This window comes from Prionailurus viverrinus, chromosome A2 (assembly GCF_022837055.1).
Source record: "Prionailurus viverrinus isolate Anna chromosome A2, UM_Priviv_1.0, whole genome shotgun sequence".
Taxonomy (NCBI): Eukaryota; Metazoa; Chordata; class Mammalia; order Carnivora; family Felidae; genus Prionailurus; species Prionailurus viverrinus.
Window position 1 is genome coordinate 4,567,714 of NC_062562.1, and position 21,347 is coordinate 4,589,060.

Sequence of the window (21,347 nt, forward strand, 5' to 3'; positions counted from 1 at the left end):
CCCCGCCCACTCCAGCCCTCGCGAGACCTGGAGGGTTTTCCCAGCAGCCCCCACGGTAGAGACGTCACCGGCGCCCTTCAGCGCAGACGGAAGATGGCGTCCGCTACCCGCTTCATCCAGCGGCTGCGGAACTGGGCGTCCGGGGTGCGCGGGGCGAGAAGGGCCGAGTGGGGCGGGGCGGGGGGCTGTGGGTTCAGTGCTCCTCGGACCCGCTCCCGCTAGTCCCCTTCCTCCTGCACCCTTGGGCCTGACGCTCTTAGTGCTGAGATTCACCTAGGCTAGAACCAGTGTCTCAGCGCAGAGCCCCCAACTCCTTCGGCCGACACACCCACCTCCACCCCAGCCCTCGACCCATTCAGGCCTGAGGTCTGCCTAATCCCAGACCTTAGCCCTGTATCTTGTGGCCCAGGCCTTAGCTCTCCTTATCTCCTCCAGGACTCATACCCCTGTACCAAACTGTTCATCTCCGACCTTCCCTTCTTCATCCCTGGGATGCCCCTGCTCCCTCGCCCTCTCCTCTCCTGAGGTGCCCTGCAGGCTGACCTCCTTCCTCTCCTCCCACAGCAAGACTTGCAGGCGAAGTTGCAGCTGCGCTACCAGGAGATCTCCAAGCGGTGAGCAAGCCCCGCTCGCTGCCCATACACCGGCTCTGTCCTGTTATTCTCACGTCAAGAACAAAATCCGTATTCCTTTAGACCCCTGGAGTGCTGGGCCGGAATCCTGCCTCCGGTCCCTGGCAGTCCGTGGAGGCAGAGGTTTGATTTTAACTTACCTGTACTCCGAGTGGGCTGCTCGTGGAACAGTCGGGTTGGGCGTGAATTCAGAGTGGATCGTGTAGCTGTGCAGTCTTTAGTGTGGCCCTGCCAGTTAGTGTTATCACCCCCAAACTACAAATGAAAAGATTTAAGGCTCAGAGAGGATAAGTCATTTGCTTAAAGTCACTTAGAAATTTGAAAATGACAGCTGAGATTTGAACCCAGAAGTGTCTTGATTCCAAACTCCTTTATGTCCAAAAATTACTTGATATATACAAGCCCCTGATGCGCTCTCAGAGATAACAGCACCAACAAGAAAAGTTACTATTCTTATTCCTTTTGTGGAGCTCAAGTTCTAGGAAGAGAAAAAGGTGGTAGGGAAACAAATGCAACAGGTAAAGAGCATTCTGGAATGCTCTGAATGAATGAATGAATGAATGACAAAATGAATTAGAATAAGCTGGAGGGTGGCAATCTCATGTCAGGTGGTCAGGAAAGGTCTTTTTTCTGGGATTGACGTGTGAGCTACCTGAAGGAGAAAGAGCCAAAGGGTAATTATTGAAAGAACATTCTGACAGAGGGAACAGTATGCTCCAAGCCTGTTGAGGCTGGACAAAGCCAGAAGGAGGAAGGAGGCCAGGGTGGCTGGAACACAGTGAGGAAAGCAAGAGAGAGCGGTATATAGGAAGTCAGGGGAGCTGGCAAAGGTAAGGCAGCCAGTGAGGATTAGCACAAAAGGAAAAAAAAAATAGCATTAGAATAACCAAGTTTATGTGAATGCCTGCATGTTGTAACTGATTCCAAATATCAGAAGTTTTGAGTTGCTGCTCTATCTAGGGTCGTTGGTGCCAGTTGAGGAAAAGGTTTTAAAAAATTTCCAACTTCTTGAGGATAATGGCGCCTCCTAGTGATGCATGTGGGTCTTTCCATTGGGCCCTGGCTCTTACCTTTTTGCTAAGTGGTGGAAAGTGATGGCCACATCCACCAGGGGCCGTCTGGACTCCATGGGTGAAGCAAATTCTAACTGCCACACAGGATATTGCTTTTTTTAATTTTTTTATTTTTAAGTAATCTCTACACCCGAAATGGGGCTGAAACTCACAACCCCGAGATCAAGAGTCACATGCCCTGTGCTCTACCAGCAGACAGACAGCCGCCCCAGGATATAGCTTTTAGTATTAAATTTGTAAACTTCCTTTTTATTCTTATTTCTCATTTAAAAAAATTTCAATTTTTACTCTTTTGAGACAGAGAGAGAGAGTATGTGCGCATGAGCAGTGGAGGGGCAGAGAGAGGGAGAAAAACCTAGGCAGGCGCCCTCTCATTTTTTTTACACAATGGTTGTCACTTGTTTTAAGAAAATCTTAAGTCCTGGGGCACCTGGGTGGCTCAGTTGGTTGAGTGTCTGACTTCAGCTCAGGTCATGATCTCGTGGTTTGTGGGTTCGAGCCCCGCGTTGGGCTCTGTGCTGACAGCTCAGAGCCTGGATCCTGCTTCGGATTCTGCGTCTCCGCCCCTCCCCCACTTGTGCTCTGTCTTTCTCTCTGTCTCTCACAAATAAGTAAATGTAAAAAAAAGAAAAAAAAGAAAAAAGAAAATTTTAAGTCCTGGGGCACCCATGTGGCTCAGTCCATTAAGTGACTCTTGATTTTGGCTCAGGTCATGATGTCACTCTTCATGAGATCAGGCCCCGAGTCAGGCTCTGCACTGACAGCATGGAGCCTGCTTGGGATTCTCTCTCTCCTTCCCTCTGCCCCTCCCCTGCTTGTTCGCTTTCTCCTTCCCTCTCTGTCTCTCTCTCTCTCTCAAGATAAATAAGTAAACCAAAAAAAAAAAAAAGGTTTTAAAAAAAGAAAAACTTAAGTCCTGGCAAAACACCAAACAAGGTATTTTAAAACTCCATGATTTTATGATTTCTCCTATCTTTTCTGCCTTTCTCCTCTGCTGCGTTTTCCAGGGAAGCTTCTTTTTTGTTTTGAGGTTAGCATTTCCTTTTCAGGCATGTGGCTTCTTTGTAAATTCACCCCGGGTTTTAGCCCAGCCCAAGACAGAGCTCTATTCACTCACCCACCGTCCCCCCCGTCCCCCCCACTCCAGCTTTGGCTGTAGCTGTGGCTACCAGGAGGTGGCAGGAAATTCAGAGACCTCAGAGGACAAGGTGCTCTTTGAGTAATAAGCCTTGATCCCAGCAGGGTTTTCCAGAGAGTTCCTGAGATGACTGGAAACCCAAGAGTTCTGTAGTCTGGCTTTTGGGACAAAGACCTTCAGAAGAAGCTATGTCTGGGGCTATTGCCCAAACATTTATACACTAGGACCTCAGACCCTGACCCCTTCGTTTCCTGAGCACCGGTAGGCAGAAGAGAGGCCAGATGCAAACTTTGGGCCATGGTGGGGTGGGAAGAGGTCTGGGTGTCCAGTCTGGGCCGCCCCCTTCCCTGGGAAGCTTCAGAAAATGTCCTCTGTATCGGTCACATTTGGGGCATACTTGCCTTCTAGCACCTTCCCATCCATAGCAGAGGTTGCTACCTGCCTTAGGGCCTTGGATCCTCCTTAGCCATACATCCACGACAGTGTGCCAGGGGGATCCCCTGGCCTGTGGCCCAGTGACTGAGGCCCATGCCAGCCTCACCGGGCCATAAGAGTGACTTTCTGCTAGCTTCAGTGCTGATGTTCTTTTCCCTCAGAACTCAGCCTCCTCCCCAGCTCCCTGTGGGCCCCAGCCACAAGCTCTCCAGCAACTACTACTGCACTCGCGATGGCCGCCGGGAAGCTGTGCCACCATCAGTCGTCATGTCCTCGCAGAAGGTACTGGCGTCGGGCAAGCCTGCAGAGAGGTGAGGACCTCACCGCCTTCCTGAAACCAGTCCTTCCTCTTGCTTGTGCTGTTCAAGATGCCCATGTATGGAGCGTGAACCATGTCAGGAACTGTGCTGCTGGGGCTTTTCACGGGAGAGCTCTTCGAACCGCCCCCCAGCCCAGGGAAGGGGGTGGGGCCTCAGCCAGGGGTGCGATTCCTGCAAAGTACATGAAGCTTCAGGGTCCCTTCAGGTGCTCTGGGAGAAGCCCAGATATTGTTTTTGTAAGTGCGTATTTTTTTTTTTTAATTGAGGCATAATTGGCATATAACATTATGTTGTTTTTGTAATTTTGTATTTTGTTACAACTGAGGCATAATTGAAATCTGCGCACAGGGGTACGACATGAAGATCTGATACTTGTGTACGTTTGAAATGAGCGCCACATCCGTCACCTCACGTAGTTACACGTTTTTTTCTTGTGATGAGAACTTTTAAGAGCCACTCTCTTAGCGGCTTTCAAATATGCAATCTAGTGTTATTAACTAAAGTCACCACGCGGTACATCACATCCCTGGGACTTACTTTATAATGGGAAGTTTGTACCTTTTGAACCCCCTTTATGCATTTCTTTTTTTATTAAAAAAAAAATTTTTTTTTTTAATGTTTATTTATTTTTGAGAGAGACAGAGACAGGATGCGAGTGGGTCAGGGGCAGAGAGAGAGGGAGACAGAATCTGAGGCAGGCTTCAGGCTCCGAGCTGTCAGCACAGAGCCCGATGCGGGGCTCAAACCCATGAACCGTGAGATCATGACCTGAGCTGAAGTCGGACGCTCAACCCACTGAGCCACCCAGGTGCCCCTGCTTTATGCATTTCATCCCCGCCCCCCCCCCCCCCACCTGCCTGCTGCCTCTGGTGACCACCAATCTGTTCTTTTTATCTGTATCTTTTTTCATTTTTTTGTTTTGTTTTTAGATTCTGCACATAAGTGACATCCTATAGTACTTGTCTTTCTCTGACATATTTCACTTAGCAGAGTACTCTCAGAGTCCATCCATATTGTTGCAAATGGAGACATTCATTTTTATGGCTGAATGGCATTCCACTCTGTGTATATGCGTGTGTGTGTATGTATACGTATATATGCACACACACCATATTTTCTTCATACCCTTCTTAAAGAATTATGTAAATTTCAGGCCCCTTAAAACTCAGTTTTGTCCCTGGCCTCAGGCGCCTTCTCTTAAATAAATGGGGCCATAATATCTACTGTAGGGAATTTATTTTAGTCCATTCGGGTGGCTATGACAATATCAAAGAGTGGGGTGGCTTATAAACAACAGAAACTTATGTTTCTCATAGTTCTGGAGGCTGGGAAGTCCGAGATCAAGGTGCTTGTAGATTCCATGTCTGGTGAGGGTATCTTCCTGGCTCATAGATGGCATTTTCTTGGTATGTCCTCACATGGTCGAAGGGGTAATGGGTGTCTGGGGTCTCTTACAAGGGTGCTAACTCCATTCATGAGAGCTCCTCCCTTATGACCTAGTCACCTCTCAAGTGCTCTGCCTCCAAAGGCCATCACACCGAAGGCGGGGATTTCAATATATGAATTTGGGAGAAACAAAACATTCAATTTGTAGGAGAGTTATTATGAGGATTAATTTCCATAGTTAACATTTGTGAGGTTTTAGGATGGAGTCAATGCCCTGCCTGCCTACTAATCACAAGTTGGGCGGTGACGGCCCTGTTGCAGAAGAGGAAATTGAGGCACAGAGAGGCCAGTTGACCTGCCTGAGTCACACAGCCAGTGGGTAGCAGAAGCAGGATTTCAAAGCAGTTTGCCCAGACCCTCAGTGCTGTCTGGTCTCTACAGCCAATTCACTGTGTTGTCTGAAGCCAGCCCTTCATGCCTTCTTGAGCCTCATTTTTTCATCTGTAAAATGGGGCTGGTGGGCTTGCAGTATGACAAGGTCTGGAAGGTGATGAGGCCAGGACGGGCCTGCTGTATAGTTAGAACTCAGTGAATGGCCTGGGTCGTGGTCCTTGTTATCTTCTGACTCCCCGGAGTCCCGCACCAGACTGTGGCAAACCACCCTATTCCCCCCATACCTCCTCACCTGCCCCTGGGATGCCTGCATCTCCTAGGGAGGCTGATTCTGCCTCTTCTACCTCCTTCAGGCTCCTGGGAGGCTGGGCGGCCCTGGAATCCCTGCTCCTGGGAGGCTCATCCACGAGAGCCTGCCTGCCTGCCTGCCTGCCTCCTCTCCCTTTTTGCTTACCGTGTGTGCAAGCCTCCCAGTCCTAGGCACCAGGGGCTTGGGTTGGGAGGCACTTGCCTTGGAGTTGTTGCCACAGTGTCTCCTTAGGGCTCACTCTGGGGCAGACGGGGTATTTTTAAAATAAATTTTTTTTTTTAATGTTTATTTATTTTTGAAGGAGAGAGAGAGAGACACAGTGTGGGGGGGGGGGGGTGCAGAGAGAGAGAGGGAGACAGACTCCGGAGGAGGCTCCAGGCTCCAAGCCATCAGCAGAGCCCGAGCGGGTCTCAAACTCACGGACGGTGAGATCATGACCTGAGCTGCAGTCGGACGCTCAACCGACTGAGCCACCCAGGTGCCCCTGGATGGGGTATTTTTTAATCGCACTTGACCCTCAGCCCCATCGGACTGCGGCCAGGGCCTGGTCTTAGCGCTGTGCTGGGGCATGTGCAGTGCCTGCCGTGGAGCAAGGGTGCAGTGCCTGAGGGAAGAAAGAGCAGTGGGCACGCGGCACCTGATCGCCTGACCCTTTACCAGTGTCCTGTTTGGGGGCAACCGGAATGGGGTGCTCGTCCACCCTGGGGCCGCAGGTGGGAAGGGGTGCTGGGGAAGGAGCCCAGCTATTCAGGGCTGGCTTTGAGCTCGGGAGCCAGGGCAGGCCGACGGGGGGTTCACACGGGGCTTGGTCAGGAAGGGGGCTGGCCAGTTCCCAGCAAGGGTTGGCTGACCTTTTGGGGGACCCCAGTGAAGGAGTTTGGGCCTCTGGAGCACCCTCACTCTGGCCTCAGACCCACAGTCTCGGCAGGCATGTTCCTGCTGGGCGCAGGTGTGAGCTACCCCAAATCCATGCGCGCTGCTCTGTGAAGACCCGACCCTAACCCAAATCCGTTTTCCTCTCCAGCTCACCTGCCGCTGCCACTGAGAAGAAGGCTGTGTCGCCGGCTCCTCCCATAAAGAGGTGGGAGCTGTCCAAGGACCAGCCTTACCTGTGACTGCACCCTGGGGCACCTGGCCCGGCCCTCAGGGCCACCTGAGGGCTTCCCCTCCTTGTATTCCCTCCGGGGAGACCGGGGCCTAATTTATGACAAATACACCCTGCTCTCCGGTGTCACTTGTGTTTTTACTTTCGAAGCTACACACGGCTTCCGTGGATTTCCCGGTGAAGCTGGTGCTGAATCTCTGAACTCTGTCAGCACTCCAGGAGCAGGGGCGGGATGGTGGTTCTTGAGCTTCGGGGTAACACGCCGTCGCCAGGCACAGGTCAGATGACACGGGGTCCAGGGGCAGGGCATCTAGAGTTGTCACCATCCCTTCCCTGAAAGCCTGGCCAACATAGCAGTGGGGTGGGTTCCAGGGCCTCTGGGTGTTTGGGGGGCACCGACTGAGGGACAGCGAGACCGAGCACAAACTCACCATTAAGTGCGTCAAGAGCTCCCACAGCAGTTGCTTCTGGGGCCACGGGCCAGTACCCTCCCACCGCACGCCCCCTTCTGACCTTGACCGCCTTGCAGCTCCTGGGGTGGCAGAGAACAGCCGGGCAACTCACAGGAAGGCTTGACTGGGGGCAGGCGAGGAGAGGCCTCCCCAAGCCAGAAACCCTTTCTGCACAGGCCCTGGGGAGGGAGGTGGAGTCAGCCTAGGGGAAGAAGGGGGGGTTGGTCCTAAGAGGAATGAGCAGTTGTGTGGAAGCCAGAAAAGAAGTAGCCCAAGTCCGGCTGCCCTGTGGAAGAACCCCACAACCCTTCTGTAGGGTAAGATCGGGTTGTTGAGAATGCCGTGTTCTCTGGAAGCATAGAGCAAGGCAGGGAAGGGGAACCATCCCAGGCAGGAGGTATGTAGGGAGCCCCAGCGTGGACGACGCAAATGATAAATGCTCGAGGGGAGAAAACTGTGGCTGAAGCCAGGGAAGGCTTTCTAGAGGAGGTGGGATTCTAATTGGAGCAAAGGGGGAGTCCGATTCAGGAAGAAGATCAGGAAGGAGAGGAAGGCTGGGCAGTGTGTCCCGAGGCCACTGGGTAGGCAGCCCTGAGGGCTTCCACAGAGGCAGGCTTTTAGGACACAGACTTGAAGTTTGGCAAGGGAGTGGGGGTGGGAAAGAAGCCTGACACCTCACCTTCCTGCCTGCTAGGTGCTGTCGTAAATGCTATCTGATCTCAGCTCCTTCCTGGAGCTATCCTGTGAGGTCATCGCTGTTGCCATACTCCCTGGACAGAAAAATAGGAATGGAAGGACCAGGAACTCGCTCAGGCTCACTGAACTCTGGCTTGAACCTGACAGGAGTCTGTGCTCAGCTGCTACAAATGGATGGCTTCTTCAGCTGTTATCCCTGCACCCCGGAGCCCCCTCGCCAGGAAGCCGAGCCTCTACTCTGGGGAATCTGGGAGCTTTTGAAACAACGACAACAAAAAACCCCAACATATGTTACACGCTCCAAAAGCAGCTAAAACCTTCAACATTTTCTCATACTGAATCATGCCAACAACCCGCAGAGCCCCTTGTAGGAAAATCTGGATGCTTTAGTGTTGCTTCATGGGAAATGGGGGGGGGGGGGGTAAATGCTTGCACCCCTGTCAACGCTGAGGTTCTGCTGGCAGTCCAACATGTTGCTTCTCCTGAAGGCAGAGCTGTAGATAAAATATTTATTTTCAAGACAACACAGCAGCTGATTGGATAGGAAGCCGGCAGACGGTTTGTATTTTCTGTGCCTTCTGGGTGAGCATGACCAGAGATAGCCCCAGGGCTGCCTTTGCGGATCTTGTTCCGGAAGAAAACCACCCCCACCTCTGGAGGAGGTGGGCTATGAAGACCGAATGAAGCGTGGTGGCCGTGAGTGAGCACACGCGTCTGGCCTAAGTGATCTTGGTGGCCATCTCTGTGGTTTCCAAAGTCAGCTCAGCGGGAGTGACCTCCCAGTAGGCACAGGTGACCTGGCTTTCAATTGTGAGCTCAGGTTCACACACTTAACCTATCCCTTCCTGAGTTCTCGCCCTATCTGGTCCCCCGCCTCACCGCGGAGTCCGTGCCTTTACAGGGACATCCAGGTGCGAGGACAGGACCCATGATAGAAGCCGGGCACTGGAAGCGTTTTATTCATTTATTCACGAAATATTTAAGAGCCTACTATTGTGGCAGACCCTTCTAGGCACTGAGGATACAGCGAGCAACCCAGCATTCCAGTCCTACCGCTGACTTAGTAGTCGCCAGACCCTAAACTAGAGTATAGAAAGGCTGGAGGGAGAGGCTGCCATATTAAGTATGATAATTGCACAGTCACATTTGCTGTAGGATGCATGCGAAACATTTAATGTTGAGTAGACCCGACAAGTTCCTTTACATCCCCATTAGCTTTTAACTTCGAATGGACCCAACACCTTTCGACATACCTTGTCACTGAGAAAAGTGTGTTAGAGCCTCAAATCGTGGGTGTTCCCATATTCGGACATTTACGGTGATCTTAGCCGCGGGCGCCGCGAGGACCTGGGGGCGTGGGCCCCGCCCCCGTCCGCTGCGCGCGTGCGCTGGGATAAAAGCGAGGCCGGCCCGCGCGCGCCCAGTGCCAGGGCAGGGGCGGTGCGGCGAGCGGCTGCATGGCGCGGGGCGGAGCCCGGAGGACAGCGGCCCTGGGCCTGGTGCTGCGGCTGCTGCTCGGCTTCGGACTGGGCCTGGAGGCCGCCCCGACCCCAGTCCCGATCCCGTTCTTGGCCCACAGCCCAGGTGAGAGCTCAGCGCAGCCCGCGCGCGTGCCCCTCGGCCGTCCGACCCCACCCCGCGCTCCGGCGGCTCCTCGCCATTGGCTGTTTCGCTGGTCTGTCCCGGACACTCCCCCGGCACGTGGCTCGGGACTCCAGTGTGCCGTGAACCTGGCCTTTGAGAGCCAGCCGTCCCCAGCTGGGGACCCTCGCCTGGGTGGCTCTGCCTGCCTTTAACTACTCTGTTTCTACCCTGCCCACACCCCACTCGTGCTCGGCTTTGTCGGACCCCTTTGTCACCTCCAAGCCGACCTTCAGCCCAGCGTGGGCAGGAAGGCTTGTTGCAGGCTCTGGTTGTCCGACCTCTAGCCGTGCTTAGCCGGTCACCTGGCGCCTCTGGGAGCGGCTGTGCCTCCTAAATCCTCGCCAGACCCTGAGGCCATGTGGCTGAGTTTCCTGGGCCACCAGGCCCCCGCTCTCCCCCATCTCTGCACCTTCCTCTTCTGGCCTTAGAGAAGGAAAGGTTTTCCTCCCTCCCTGTCACCCCCAGGCCCCTGGACACATGCGCCTGGGCCTAAGTGATCTTGGTGGCCCTCTCTGAGGTTCCCAGAGTCAGTTTGGCGGGGAGTGACCTTCCTGTAGGCACAGGTGACCCTGGCTTTCAGCCTTGAGCGCAGACTCACACACTTAACCCATTCCTACCTGAGCTCTCACCTTATCTGTTCCCCGCCTCACCGAGGAGTCCCTACCTTTATAGGCTAAATCTTCCTGGTTCCTTTAAGGAGGCAGGACTCCCCTTAACCAAGTTCCAAACCCCAGGACAAGTGGTTTCCTCTCCTCAGGACACTGAAGTGGGAACTCCTAGCAAACCCCTTTTACAGGGGAGGAAACTGAGTCACTGGTCGTTTCCCCTCCTGTCTGACCCCGCGAGGCCTGGTCTGCTGTGCTCTGCCTCCCATTTTCCAGGAAGGCCAAACACTCCAGGGAGGGAGGTGGGGGGTTGGCAGGGCCGAGAGCGGCCGGGCCTGGAAAGGAAGCCTCGCCCAGGGGCTGCCAGACCCCCAGGGGCAGGGAAGGAAGCTGGCTCCAGGTTGGCCACAGCTCTTCCGGGCTCCACCACGCTTGGGGACTGTATGGGCCACAGGTACCTTTGGGCCTGGAGGCCTGTGGAGCACTGGGTTTGGAGGCTGAGGCCCGTGAGTAAAGGTAGGGTTGGCAAGAAGGGCAGGATCGAATGGGGTGGGACCAGGCTGGGTCCAGGCCAGGTATTTGTCACCTGCCCTACTGCACCTGGGAGGGGAGCCTTCAAGGCCATTCCATTCCTCTGTCACTCAGACTCCCTCCTGCTGGCCCTGGCTCCAGGCCCTTCTATGCTGCTCCAGCAGGTCAGCATGCAGCCTGAGCCTCACTGCTTAGGGTCCTGGAAGGCCCAGATCTCGTCCGGACTCAGCCTGGACCCTTGTGTGACCTGTATCCACTTATTGTCAGCTGCTGCCCTGGACTTGCGGTCACAAGGTCCTGGCCCTGATCTCCACTGAGCGTCCTTACCATCTGTGTGGACACCAGTTTGAGCACAGTTGTTCTAAGAGGCAGGTAGAGCTTCAGGCATCCGAGAGTCTCATGAAACCCCTCCCAGGAAAGCAGCTGAGATCTAAAGGTTGGGGAGGAATCACCAGTTGCAAAGTGGGGGCAGGAAAGGGTGCACTGGACCAAGGAACAGCACAGGCAAAGGCCGGGAGGGGGAAACAAGCCAGGCCTCTTGGAGAACCTCGGGAAGGCCAGGACAGAGGGTGCTGGATGAGGAAGAAGAATGAGGGTGAGGTCCAGGAAGCAATTTGTGCTGGGCCAGGCACTGGGGCCACACGGGAAAAATAGTGATTCGGTGCGAGAGGGTCAGGGGACCAGGGCACGATTTTGAGCAGAGGGGAGGCAAGGGTGGGTGATGGAATGATGGGCTTCTGTGAGGTCTCCAGTGTCCCGAGGGGGTGGGGCCTGGCTAGGAGGTGGCACATTTCAGATGGGGAAAGTGGTCGGATCCGGGCGGAATTTAGGAGGTGAGTGGATAGGCCCTGGTGATGAAGCAGGTCCTCTGCCCAGGGCCTCAGTTTCCCCTGTGCTGAGTAGGTGGGATACAACCTGCCCTGCTGACCCTGACCATGGGCGGGTCACAGATGGCCCCTACCCGAGCCTGTTTAACCATGGATCTTGGAGACACGCCTGGTAGACTCTTGGATCAGGGAGACCTGGGCTCAAACCTCGAAGCTGCCACCAGCTCGGCAGCCTGGGACCTTATCTCTCCCGGGTGTCTTCTGCACCATGGGGGGGGAGGGCAGTAGGACCTTTCCTGTGAACTGCTCCGCTGCAAGCCTCACACGTAGTGGGTCCTCAGCAAACGGTGGCCACCAGGGGCATTCCAGCACCCTGGGACCTGGCCGGTCTCCTGGTGGTCAGTCTGTAACGTTGTGTCCCTGGCGGAGGCCAAGACTCCGGCCTCCCAGACCTCACTTGTGTGCGTCTTGCAGGCTCGTGCCCACCCACCAATTTCCAGTGCCGCACCAGTGGCTTCTGCGTGCCCCTCCCTCTGCGTTGCGACGGCGACAAGGACTGTCCGGATGGCAGCGACGAGGAGGAGTGTGGTGAGTCACAGCTACCCTGGGGGCGGGGCTTGAGGAGGCGGAGCCGCAGGGAGGGGAGGTGCTTGTGGGAGGGGCGGGGCTTTCAGGCTGGCACGATGGGGCGGGGCCCGAGGGTGGACAGGGCTTACAGGGTCGCTGGCTTGAGAAGAGGTGGGTTTCATGGGAGGTGGGCTTAGTGGGGCCTTGGGAGGAGGGGCTCGCAGGGAGGCCGGTCCTTGGAAGGGGAAGCGAACAGGGAGACATCTTCAGGGTGGGTGGGTTTTACAGGGTCGCCTGTTCCTGGAAGGCAGGGGTCACCGGAGGCCGGGTGGAGGAGAGTACCCCAGCTCTCTCGGGTGGGTGTTTGGGACCTGACTGACCCTGCACCTCAGGCATCAAGCCTTGCGCCCGGGACGGACAGTGCCTGCCGCCCACTGGCAGCCCCTGCCCCTGTGACAGCATCGATGACTGCCCAGATGGCCTCGACCACACCGTTCACAACTGCAGTCGCCAGCCCTGCCCGGCCGGGGAGCTTCGCTGCCTGTGGGGCGGTGCCTGCATCCCCCGCACCTGGCTCTGCGACGGCCATCCCGACTGCCCTGCCTCCAGCGACGAGCTTGGCTGTGGTGGGTGCCCTGCGACCCCAGCGTGCCTGCGGGGGTGGGGAGGGCCGGGCATTAGATAAGGACACCTTCCGGCGGGTGACCAGGCTTGGGATGTGGACACTCGGGTCTTCCCCGCGCCTGCACCCCCATGTGGGCAGCGGTGCTCACTGACCTTACTCATTCTGGGTTGGGAGATGATGCGCCCCACGGTCCCTCCAGGCATTTGGGACACGTGTAGTCCCTCCCTGCCCCTCATGCCCTCAGCGCCGACTCCCCAGCTACTGAATACCTGGACTTCTTGCAGGAACTGAGACGCCCCAGGAAGGGAATGCCACGGCCATGGGGACCCCTGTGGCCCCGGGCACTGTCACCGATCTTGGGAATGCCACCGCCACCTCGTTTGGGGACCAGGACTCAGTCCAGTCTGGAAACCGAAGTGCTTGTGGGGTTATTGCCGCAGCCGGTAGGAAGACCGGGCCCTCCCGCTCCTGGGGGCAAGGGAAGGCTTGGGGAAGGGACGGGCTGGGCCGCAGACCCCCCCTTCCCGGTGTGGGGGCTGTCACTGACTCCTGTCCGTCTGCCCCCCACAGTGGTGCTGAGCGCAGGTCTGGCTGCCATCTCCCTGTTCGTGTTGTCCCGGCTCTGGGCCCGGGGGCGCCTGAACCAGCTGGGGCTGCTAATGGTCGTGAAGGAGTCCCTGCTGCTGTCGGAGAGGAAGAGCTCGCTGCTCTGAGGACGAGCTGCTGCCACCACGTCTCCCGGGCCCTGGGCACGGCCACTGTGGCCACATCAGCCCTCGGACGTGGCTTCTTCTGGCCGTGCGGCACCGTGGACCTGAGCTCCCGCAGATGTGGCCCTGGAGGTCACGGGCACCTGGACCCTCGCCCAGATGCAGGAAGCCTGGCCCGGGAGCACGTCACAGCCGGAACCTAGGGGCTGGCCCCACGCTGCTCCGGGGGATGGCCCCAACTAGACACTCCTGCTGCCTCTGTCTGAGGGTGGTGATTAAAGTTACTTCACATCCTCCGCCTGCCTCTGGGCTTCTGTCTCCCTCTGCCCGGGCAGCTCCGTTACAGCCCCTACTCCACAGTGGAGTGTCCTGAGAGGGTGGGACTCGGGGACCCAGCCCTGGGTGCCCCCTCGGCCGCTCTGCCCCTGGCTTTCTGGGATCCAGAGCAGGTGGCAGTGGGGCTGGGGCAGCCGGGTGGTCTGCGTCACCCGCAGGCTGCCGCACAGAGGAGCGGGGCTTAGGCAGGGCCTCCGGGAGAGTCCTGGGGGACCGCCATCCATCATGGCTTCTTCCTCCTGGAGGTGTAAGCTGGGCACCTCAGGGTTGGTCTGGGCTCCACTCAGTTTTAAAGTGTAGGAATGTGAGTAGGGGAGGGGCAGAGAGAGAGGGGGAGAGAGAGAATCCCAAGCAGGCTCTGTACTGTCAGCACAGAGTCCGATGTGGGTGTTGAACCCACAAACTGTAAGATCATGACCTGAGCTGAAACCAAGAGTGGGGTGCTTAACCATCTGAGCCACCCAGGTGCCCCAAAAGCGTAGGTTTTATTATCGTGCAGGTATGGTGCGGCCGACGGAACAGGAGACTGCCCTTGAAAAGATGAACGGTTCCCAAAAGGAGGCGGAACACCAGGGCCACATGGGAAAGGAGGCCTCAGCGTCCCGAGGGAGCTGGAGGAGAATGTGGGCAAGAACCTTTATTGTGGCTCCCTTGGGCAGGGGTGGGTGAGGCGAGGTAAGCAGGCCTGGGATTGGCTGGTTTGAGTAATGTGAGCGGGCTCTGGGGTAGGTGCTGTCTGTCACACAGGTCCCAGGCTATTGGCAGTGATGCCATGGGCTAGGAATGCCTGCGGCAGCCGCCTGGGGGGCCCGTGCTGTGCCCCGTGAGCCCCCACGGGCATTTGCCGTCCGCAGCCAGTGCTGTCGCTGGGCCGGCCCTCGTGGCTCGCCTTATGATCGCAGGGCACACTTCAGCAAAGACTCTCCGGGAACTTTGAGGAAAGGGGGGTGATGACTCAAGTCCTGGAGGGAACGCAGGCCCACACAGCGAGATCACGGGTAAAGAGAGAGTGTGGACTGGGGGCTCTGCCTTTCTTACGGTCCCAGGTGGGGGTGCCCAGGGTTTTGTGGGGTCACCGTTACCCGTGAATTGAATGCGTAGGAACAAGAGTGAGGGCAGGAGGGGAGAAGTGGGGTCGCTGGAAGGGCCGGTTACCTAGGTCACCCAGGGCTTTCTGAAAGAGGGAGCTTCGTTGAGTGGGGGCAGCCGAATTCCTTATCTGGCTGTGCTGTTCGTCGCCGCGTCTTACAGCTGGCGATTCGTTTATTCCAGAGGGACGTCGGCACTCCAGGCTTCATACCAGGAACTGACAGTGCGCTGTCCTCAGCTGCCTGGCCCTGGCGTGATCAGGGCGGGGGGGGGGGGGGATACTGGCTCGGGGGATGGGCTCTGGACTGATTGCTTTGCGTGTGAGATGTGTGCCCTCCACTGGTGAGCTGTCTGCTGTCTCTGGGAACTGGCTAACCCCATGAGGGACCGTCCCTCCTGGTCAGCAAGGCTCCAGATGCCAAAGAACCAGGAGTACAGAAAACGTAGACCAGACATACCCCGATCACTGGGTGTTGGCGACAAGGTTCTCCGATCCTGATTTTCCTTGTTTCCAAGTGGTGTGGCCAGAGCCCCTGTGGCCTCCTTGCGTGGAGGGGACCTTCCTGATATCCCTGGTGGCGGACTGGGTGTCTGCCACCAGCTGGGCCCATGCCACCCGCTGCTGGGAGAGCACCCGGGATCCCACACAGGGTCTTGGGGCTCCCACATCTGGCAGGCAGAGTGATGGCCCCTGGCCGTGAGATGCTGGGTGTCGGGGTAGAGGGCCGGTGCACCAGGAGGGCTTCCTGGTGGTGGTGAAGCTGGGCTTTGGGACTCCACCCATCTCCCAGTGGGGGAAGGTGGTTGAGGTAGGTGTTGGGGTCTGGGCGTTGAGCAGGGGACGGGGGACCTGAGTTCTCGGTCAGTGCTGGGGGGCAGCAGGAGTGCAGGCTTGGGAGGTGGGCTGCAGGTACAATAGTGGCCCCAGCCAGTGGTGGGGGTGCAGGGTGCCCCATCTCCTGGGACCCAGGGCCTTGCCTCTGTACCTGCTGGAGCCAAGGTGAGCTGATGCAGAACCAAGTGCTTCTCCCAGGTGGCAGGAAGGAGTTCCACCGGAGGGTGGGATTTTCTTGTTTCTCGGTTTTTCTCCCTTTTGCTCAGGCAGGGTCAGCCTCAGTGGGTCAGGGGGCGTGTAAGGGGGTTATGAGGCCGCTTGTCACATGCCACTGGTGTCACTTAGTTATCAGTGGAGCAAACCATCCTGTGCTTGGGGACTCTGCCACCCCAGTGTGTTCTCGCTCATGGCTGGCAGCTCTTTTGGGCCATCAGGAATGGTGGCTGTTGTCCTCTGCGGGCTGGGCTGGTTGGACATCACCATCTAGAGTTTCTCTGTCCCGTCTGGTGCCTTGGGATGGCCTGGCCAGGTGGGCCACTCCCTCTCCGTGTGGCTTTTCCATGTGGCCACCTGAACAGAACGGCCTTCTGTCTTTCGTGGCAACTCAGGGCTCGTCAAAGTGCAGAGCTGAAGCCACCAGACCTCCCGGCTCAGGCCGGGAACCAGGCCAGCATTCTCTTGCTTCCGCGGAGTCCCAGGTCAGCCCAGACGTACGTGGGGACCACACACGGGTGTGAACACGGGGGTGGGGCCCGGATGATGGTGCCATCCTTGCAGGCCAGCCCGTGCAGAGGGCACAAGCTGGGGAGGGGGCGAGCGGGGGTGGGGGACTCCCTGTCCACCTGAGCCAGCTGATTCTCTGTGGGCCCGTGGCTCTGCTTTCAGGTACAGCTTTGTCATCTGCCCCCGGGGGCAGTCACAGGTCCAGATGTCTGTCGCTGTGGGCACGCTGGGGTCTCAGCTGCCTTTGTTCCCTGGAGCAGGGCTCACACTGCTGTCCTGTGCGGCAAGCTCTGTGAGTCACTTCCGGGAACCTGCGGGAAGGGCCCAGGTTTTAAAGTGGGGGCGGGGGCGGGGGAGGGGGTTGGGGAGCCCAGGAGGAGGGGGAGGAGGCGGGGTGGGAGCTGCAGGCAAGGATGGAAGGGTGTGTGTGTATATCTCTATACAATTCTTTCTATTAGTCTTTTTTTTTTTTTTATTGAGGGAAAATTCACATAAAATTAACCACTAGCCATTTTAAAGCATACAGTTTACTCCAAGACATTTTTTTTTTAAGTTGATTTATTAATTTGAGAGAGAGCGGAGGAGAGCATGAGCGGGGGAGGGACAAAGAGAGAGGGAGAGAGAGAGAGTCCCAAGCAGGCTCTGTGCCATCCGCACAGAGCCCCACGTGGGGCTTGAACTCACGAACAGTGAGATCATGACCTGAGCCGAAACCAAGAGTTGGGTGCTCAACCGACTGAACCATCACGACACCCCTCTTTCTTTCTTTTTTTTTTTAAAGTTTATTTTGAGAGAGAGAGAGAGAGAGAGTGTGCGTGTGTGTGTGTGTGTGTGTGTGTGTGTGTGTGTGTGTGTGTGAGTGAGCAGGGGAGGGGCCAAATCAAGGGAGAGAGAGAATCCCAAGCAGGATCTGCACTGTCAGCACAAAGCCTGATGTGGGGCTCGAACTCATGAACTCATGAAATGTGAGATCGTGACCTGAGCCGAAATCAAGAGTCAGATGCTTAACTGACTGAGCCACCCAGGTGCCCCTAGTTCCAAAACATTTTCATCTCCCCTCCCCCCGGAAAAGGAAACCCTGTCTCCATTAGGACTCATTCCCCATCTCCCTCCCTCAGCCCCTGGCACCTACGGATACAGTTTGTGTTTCTGTGGATTTGCCTGTTCTGGACATCTCCTGGGGATGGAATCCTACCGTAGGTGACCTTTGATGTCTGGCTTCTTTCACTGAACGCCATGTTTCTCCCCAAAGTTTCCCCCAAGGTTCTTCCCCCAAAGTTTCCTTGTGTCTTTTTTTATACCCCCTCTCCATGACCTAGGCAACCATTGATTGCCTTCTGACACTATAGATTCATTGCCTTTCTAGAATCACATAGTAGGTACCCTGTTTTGTCTGGCGGTTTTTACCTGACACGTTTATTTTAAGATCTGTGCATACTGTTGTTGCGTGTGCTAAAAGTTAACTTGTTTTAGGGGGCGCCTGGGGGGCTCAGTCGGTTGAGCGTCTGACTTGGGCTCAGGTCATGATATGGGAGTCGGTGGTTTCCAGCCCCACATCGGGCTCTGTGCTGACAGCTCAGAGCCTGGAGCCTGCTTCAGATTCTGGGTCTCCCTCTCTCTCTGCCCCTCCCCTGCTCCTGCTCTGTCTTTCTCTGTCTCTCAAAAAATAAAATGTTAAAAAAAAAAAAAAAAGGTTAACTTGTTTTATTGGTAAGCCCTATTCCGCTGTATGGCCCACACTCTACCTGTTGATGGACCTTGAGGTCATTTCCAGCTTTATATTTATTATTTATTAATTAAATCTTTGTTTTTGAGGGAGGGAGAGAGAGAGCGAGAGCGAGAGAGAGAGAGAGAGAGAGAGAGAGAGAGCATGAGTGGGGGAGGGGCAGAGACAGAGGGAGACACAGAATCCGAAGCAGGCTCCAGGCTCCGAGCTGTCAGCCCAGAGCCCGATGTGGGGCTCGAACCCACAAACTGCGAGATTATGACCTGAGCCGGAGTCAGACGATTAACCGACTGAGCCACCCAGGCGTCCCAAGAGTTAATCATTTTAAAGTGAACCGTCCCATGGCATTTAGCACACTCCTAATACCTGTAACCAGTACCATGTGAATCTTTTCACGGGCTTGTAGCACTTCAGAAGATACCTACCTGGGACTTTAACTGGGATTGCATTGCCTTTGTAGGTTAGTGTGTGGAGAACAGACATTCACTGAGCACCGACTGGGTGGCAGGCATTGTAGGTGCTGGAGACCAACCTTGAACAGAACAAGGCCCCCTCCCCCATGGAGGCAAGTGAGTGGAGGTGGGGTGAGGGGCGAGGCGACCAACCACTAAACTCTACTAAACCAGTATCTCGATGTCAAGTTGGGGCTAGGTTCTGGGGACCAAGCGCCGAAGTAGGAGTGATGGGTGTGCTGGACGGGGGGAGAGAAGGGTCACTATCTTTACATTTGATAAACAAGAGGCTGGAACGGGGAGGCATTTGAGTAGAGAGCTGAAGGAAGATGAACTGTGCAGGTATGTAGGTGAAGAACACTCTGAGAAGAGTAAACAGCGAGTGCAAAGGCCCTGAGGCAGAAGTTGTTCCAGACACAGGAAGTCTGGAGCCAGCGCGGAGGGGGTAGTGGCAGTGGTGAGTTGACGTCAGAAGATGTCTGTGAGCGGGGGGTGGGGGGAGGCACTGAGTGTGTGTAGCGAGGTGGGACCTTTGGGAGATTTGAACAGAGCAGGGCCATTCTCTAACGGGTTTTAAAGTGTCTTCTTGCATGGAGAAAATCCCTCTGTAAGGACATGATTTATCTAACTGAAAGCTTCTGGCTTAGGACTCTGTCTTTCCGGTTTGTTTTGTCTTTACCAGATTGGTCTGGTCACAGCAGGGGTGTAGGTACACTTTGTTCCGAAGCAACACTTGGGTTGATTTGTATCACAGAGCCGGTTGGTTCTTCCTCAGGAAAAGCACGGCCTGGGATAAAAGGGATCTTGCCGATCCTTTCTTCTGTTCTCGTCACCGTGTGGAATTTCCAGTTCGATGGAGTTCTTTGGGTTACGTGATCAGAGTTCTTCGTTTGTTCAAAACACATTTGTTGTAGATGAATGTTCCCGGCCAGACAATCGCAACCAGCCTCAAGGTCCCTCAGCGGGTGAATGGGTAAACCCGATGTGGTGTGTCCACACAATGGGGTGTTATTCAGCCGTGAAGGGGAAGTCCTGATGTGCCACCACGCCGGTGAGCCTTGAAAATGCCACGCTAAGGGGTACCTGGGTGGCTCAGTCGGTTGAGCGTCCGACTTCGGCTCAGGTCATGATCTTGCGGTTCGCGAGTTCGAGCCCCACGTCTGGCTCTGTGCTGACGTCTCAGAGCCTGGAACCTGCTTTGGATTCTGGGTCTCCCTCGCTCTCTCTGCCCCTCTCCCGCTCATGCTGTCTCTCCCTGTCTCTCAAAAATAAATAAACATTTAAAAAAGTTAAAAAAAAAAAAAGAAAATGTCACGCTGAGCGAAAGCACAAAGTCAGATATTGTGGGATTCCATTCGTAGACGATGTCCAGAATAGGTAAAGCTGTAGGGCCAGGAAAATAGTGGTTGTCGGGGGCCGGAGGAGATAGCGGGACAGGGGGTGAGCAGCTGAAGGACGTGGGGTTTCTCTTTGAGGGCTGGAATGCCCTGCGGTACCTTGCAGCGGTGGCCTCATACGTCAGCGAATGCACTAAAAATGACGGATGTGTACATTTTCAGTGGGTGAATTCGGTGGTATGTGGTGTGATAGGAGCTGAGTTGTGTCCCCTCCAGAGCCCCATGATGAAGCCCTAACGCTCTAGCCTTTATTATTTACCTTTAATTTGTGTTTTATGTTTTTATTTTTTTATTTTTAAAAAAATTTTTAACGTTTATTTGTTTTTGAGACAGAGAGAGACAGAGCATGAACGGGGGAGGGGTAGAGAGAGAGGGAGACACAGAATCAGAAGCAGGCTCCAGGCTCTGAGCAGTCAGCCCAGAGCCCGACGCAGGGCTCGAACTCACGGACTGCGAGATCGTGACCTGAGTTGAAGTCGGACGCTTAACCAACTGAGCCACCCAGGCGCCCCTGTCTGGTATCCTAGTAAGCAAAGGAAATTTGGACACACAGGGTGGATGCGGACGCAGGTGGACGACCACGTGACGACACAGGGAGAAGGTGGCCGTCTGCCAGCCGAGGAGAGAGGCCTCAGAGGGGACCAGCCCTGCCGGTGCCTTGACCTTGGACTTCCAGCCTCCGGAACCGTGAGGAAAAAAATGTGTTTAAGCCCCCGAGGTGTGGGGGAGCTTGTTACCGTCTCCCTAGCAGGCCAAAACGCGCGTTGTATCTCCAAAGCTGTTGTAAAGAGACGTTTGTTGAACGGGGCTGTGCATTAGGCACTGCCTAGGTGCTCAGGATACAGCAGTGGACAATAGACACTTACAAAAAAAGTAAGCAGTGTGTTTCTGGCTGTAGAGGGGAGGACAGGGCACAGGGTGGGGGCTGGAGACCCCCCAGGCTGGTCCGTGGAGGGTGCGGAGGGCTGGGCTGGGCTGGCCTGGGCAGGCAGCGTGGGTGAGAAGTGGCCGCCTCCTGGATCCCTGTAGAAGGAAAAGCCGGTGGAACTGACACGCCACGGAGGTGGGGAGAGTTCGCAGCCGGGGTCTGGAGGACTGGATGCGAGGACCGGGCAGTGAGAAGGGGCAGCCAAGAGCTGGGAGGGAAACCGGCAGCGCTCAGGAGAACAGAGCGAATCAAAGGCGGGGACGCCATCCCTGGGTCACGGGCTGTGACGTGGTCTGTAAAGTCGGATCTAGAGGGGACGCTGGCATTTAATAACGTGGAGGTCATTGGTGACGATGGCCAAAAACAGCTCCAGCAACTGAAAAGCAAACGGCAGGGAGAAGCGGGGTGTGGG

The 21,347-nt window shown here is 55.8% G+C and overlaps 2 protein-coding genes and 1 long non-coding RNA gene across 4 annotated transcripts; 2 read left to right on the forward strand and 1 right to left on the reverse strand.

Moving 5' to 3' along the window:
* Positions 1 to 37: 37 nt before the first annotated feature.
* On the forward strand, positions 38 to 6,918 carry NDUFA7 (NADH:ubiquinone oxidoreductase subunit A7). The gene is made up of 4 exons (XM_047850511.1): positions 38 to 144; positions 565 to 614; positions 3,440 to 3,589; positions 6,712 to 6,918. Exons 1-4 carry the CDS (start codon positions 94 to 96, stop codon positions 6,800 to 6,802), a joined length of 342 nt encoding a protein of 113 aa, XP_047706467.1. The 5' UTR covers positions 38 to 93; the 3' UTR covers positions 6,803 to 6,918.
* LOC125160972 (uncharacterized) lies at positions 6,915 to 9,377 on the reverse strand. 2 transcript variants are annotated; one of them, XR_007150421.1, is made up of 4 exons: positions 9,194 to 9,377; positions 7,924 to 8,014; positions 7,224 to 7,324; positions 6,915 to 7,133 (listed from the first exon to the last, which is right to left on the reverse strand). It is a non-coding gene; the product is annotated as an uncharacterized LOC125160972 (long non-coding RNA). The 2 variants fall into 2 exon arrangements; XR_007150422.1 differs by having other exon boundaries at positions 7,224 to 7,423.
* Positions 9,331 to 13,745, forward strand: CD320 (CD320 molecule). The gene is made up of 5 exons (XM_047850510.1): positions 9,331 to 9,524; positions 12,022 to 12,135; positions 12,507 to 12,740; positions 13,024 to 13,182; positions 13,310 to 13,745. The coding sequence occupies exons 1-5, from the start codon at positions 9,398 to 9,400 to the stop codon at positions 13,450 to 13,452; spliced, it is 777 nt and encodes a 258-aa protein (XP_047706466.1). The 5' UTR covers positions 9,331 to 9,397; the 3' UTR covers positions 13,453 to 13,745.
* The last annotated feature ends 7,602 nt before the right edge of the window (positions 13,746 to 21,347 follow it).

Coding starts and splice junctions, on each gene's coding strand:
- NDUFA7 (XM_047850511.1), top strand. CDS start 94: ATGGCGTCCGCTACCCGCTTCATCCAGCGGCTGCGGAACTGGGCGTCC. Junction 145..564: donor TGCGGAACTGGGCGTCCGGG/GTGCGCGGGGCG, acceptor CTCCTCCCACAG/CAAGACTTGCAGGCGAAGTT. Junction 615..3,439: donor TACCAGGAGATCTCCAAGCG/GTGAGCAAGCCC, acceptor CTTTTCCCTCAG/AACTCAGCCTCCTCCCCAGC.
- CD320 (XM_047850510.1), top strand. CDS start 9,398: ATGGCGCGGGGCGGAGCCCGGAGGACAGCGGCCCTGGGCCTGGTGCTG. Junction 12,741..13,023: donor CAGCGACGAGCTTGGCTGTG/GTGGGTGCCCTG, acceptor GACTTCTTGCAG/GAACTGAGACGCCCCAGGAA. Junction 13,183..13,309: donor TGGGGTTATTGCCGCAGCCG/GTAGGAAGACCG, acceptor TGCCCCCCACAG/TGGTGCTGAGCGCAGGTCTG.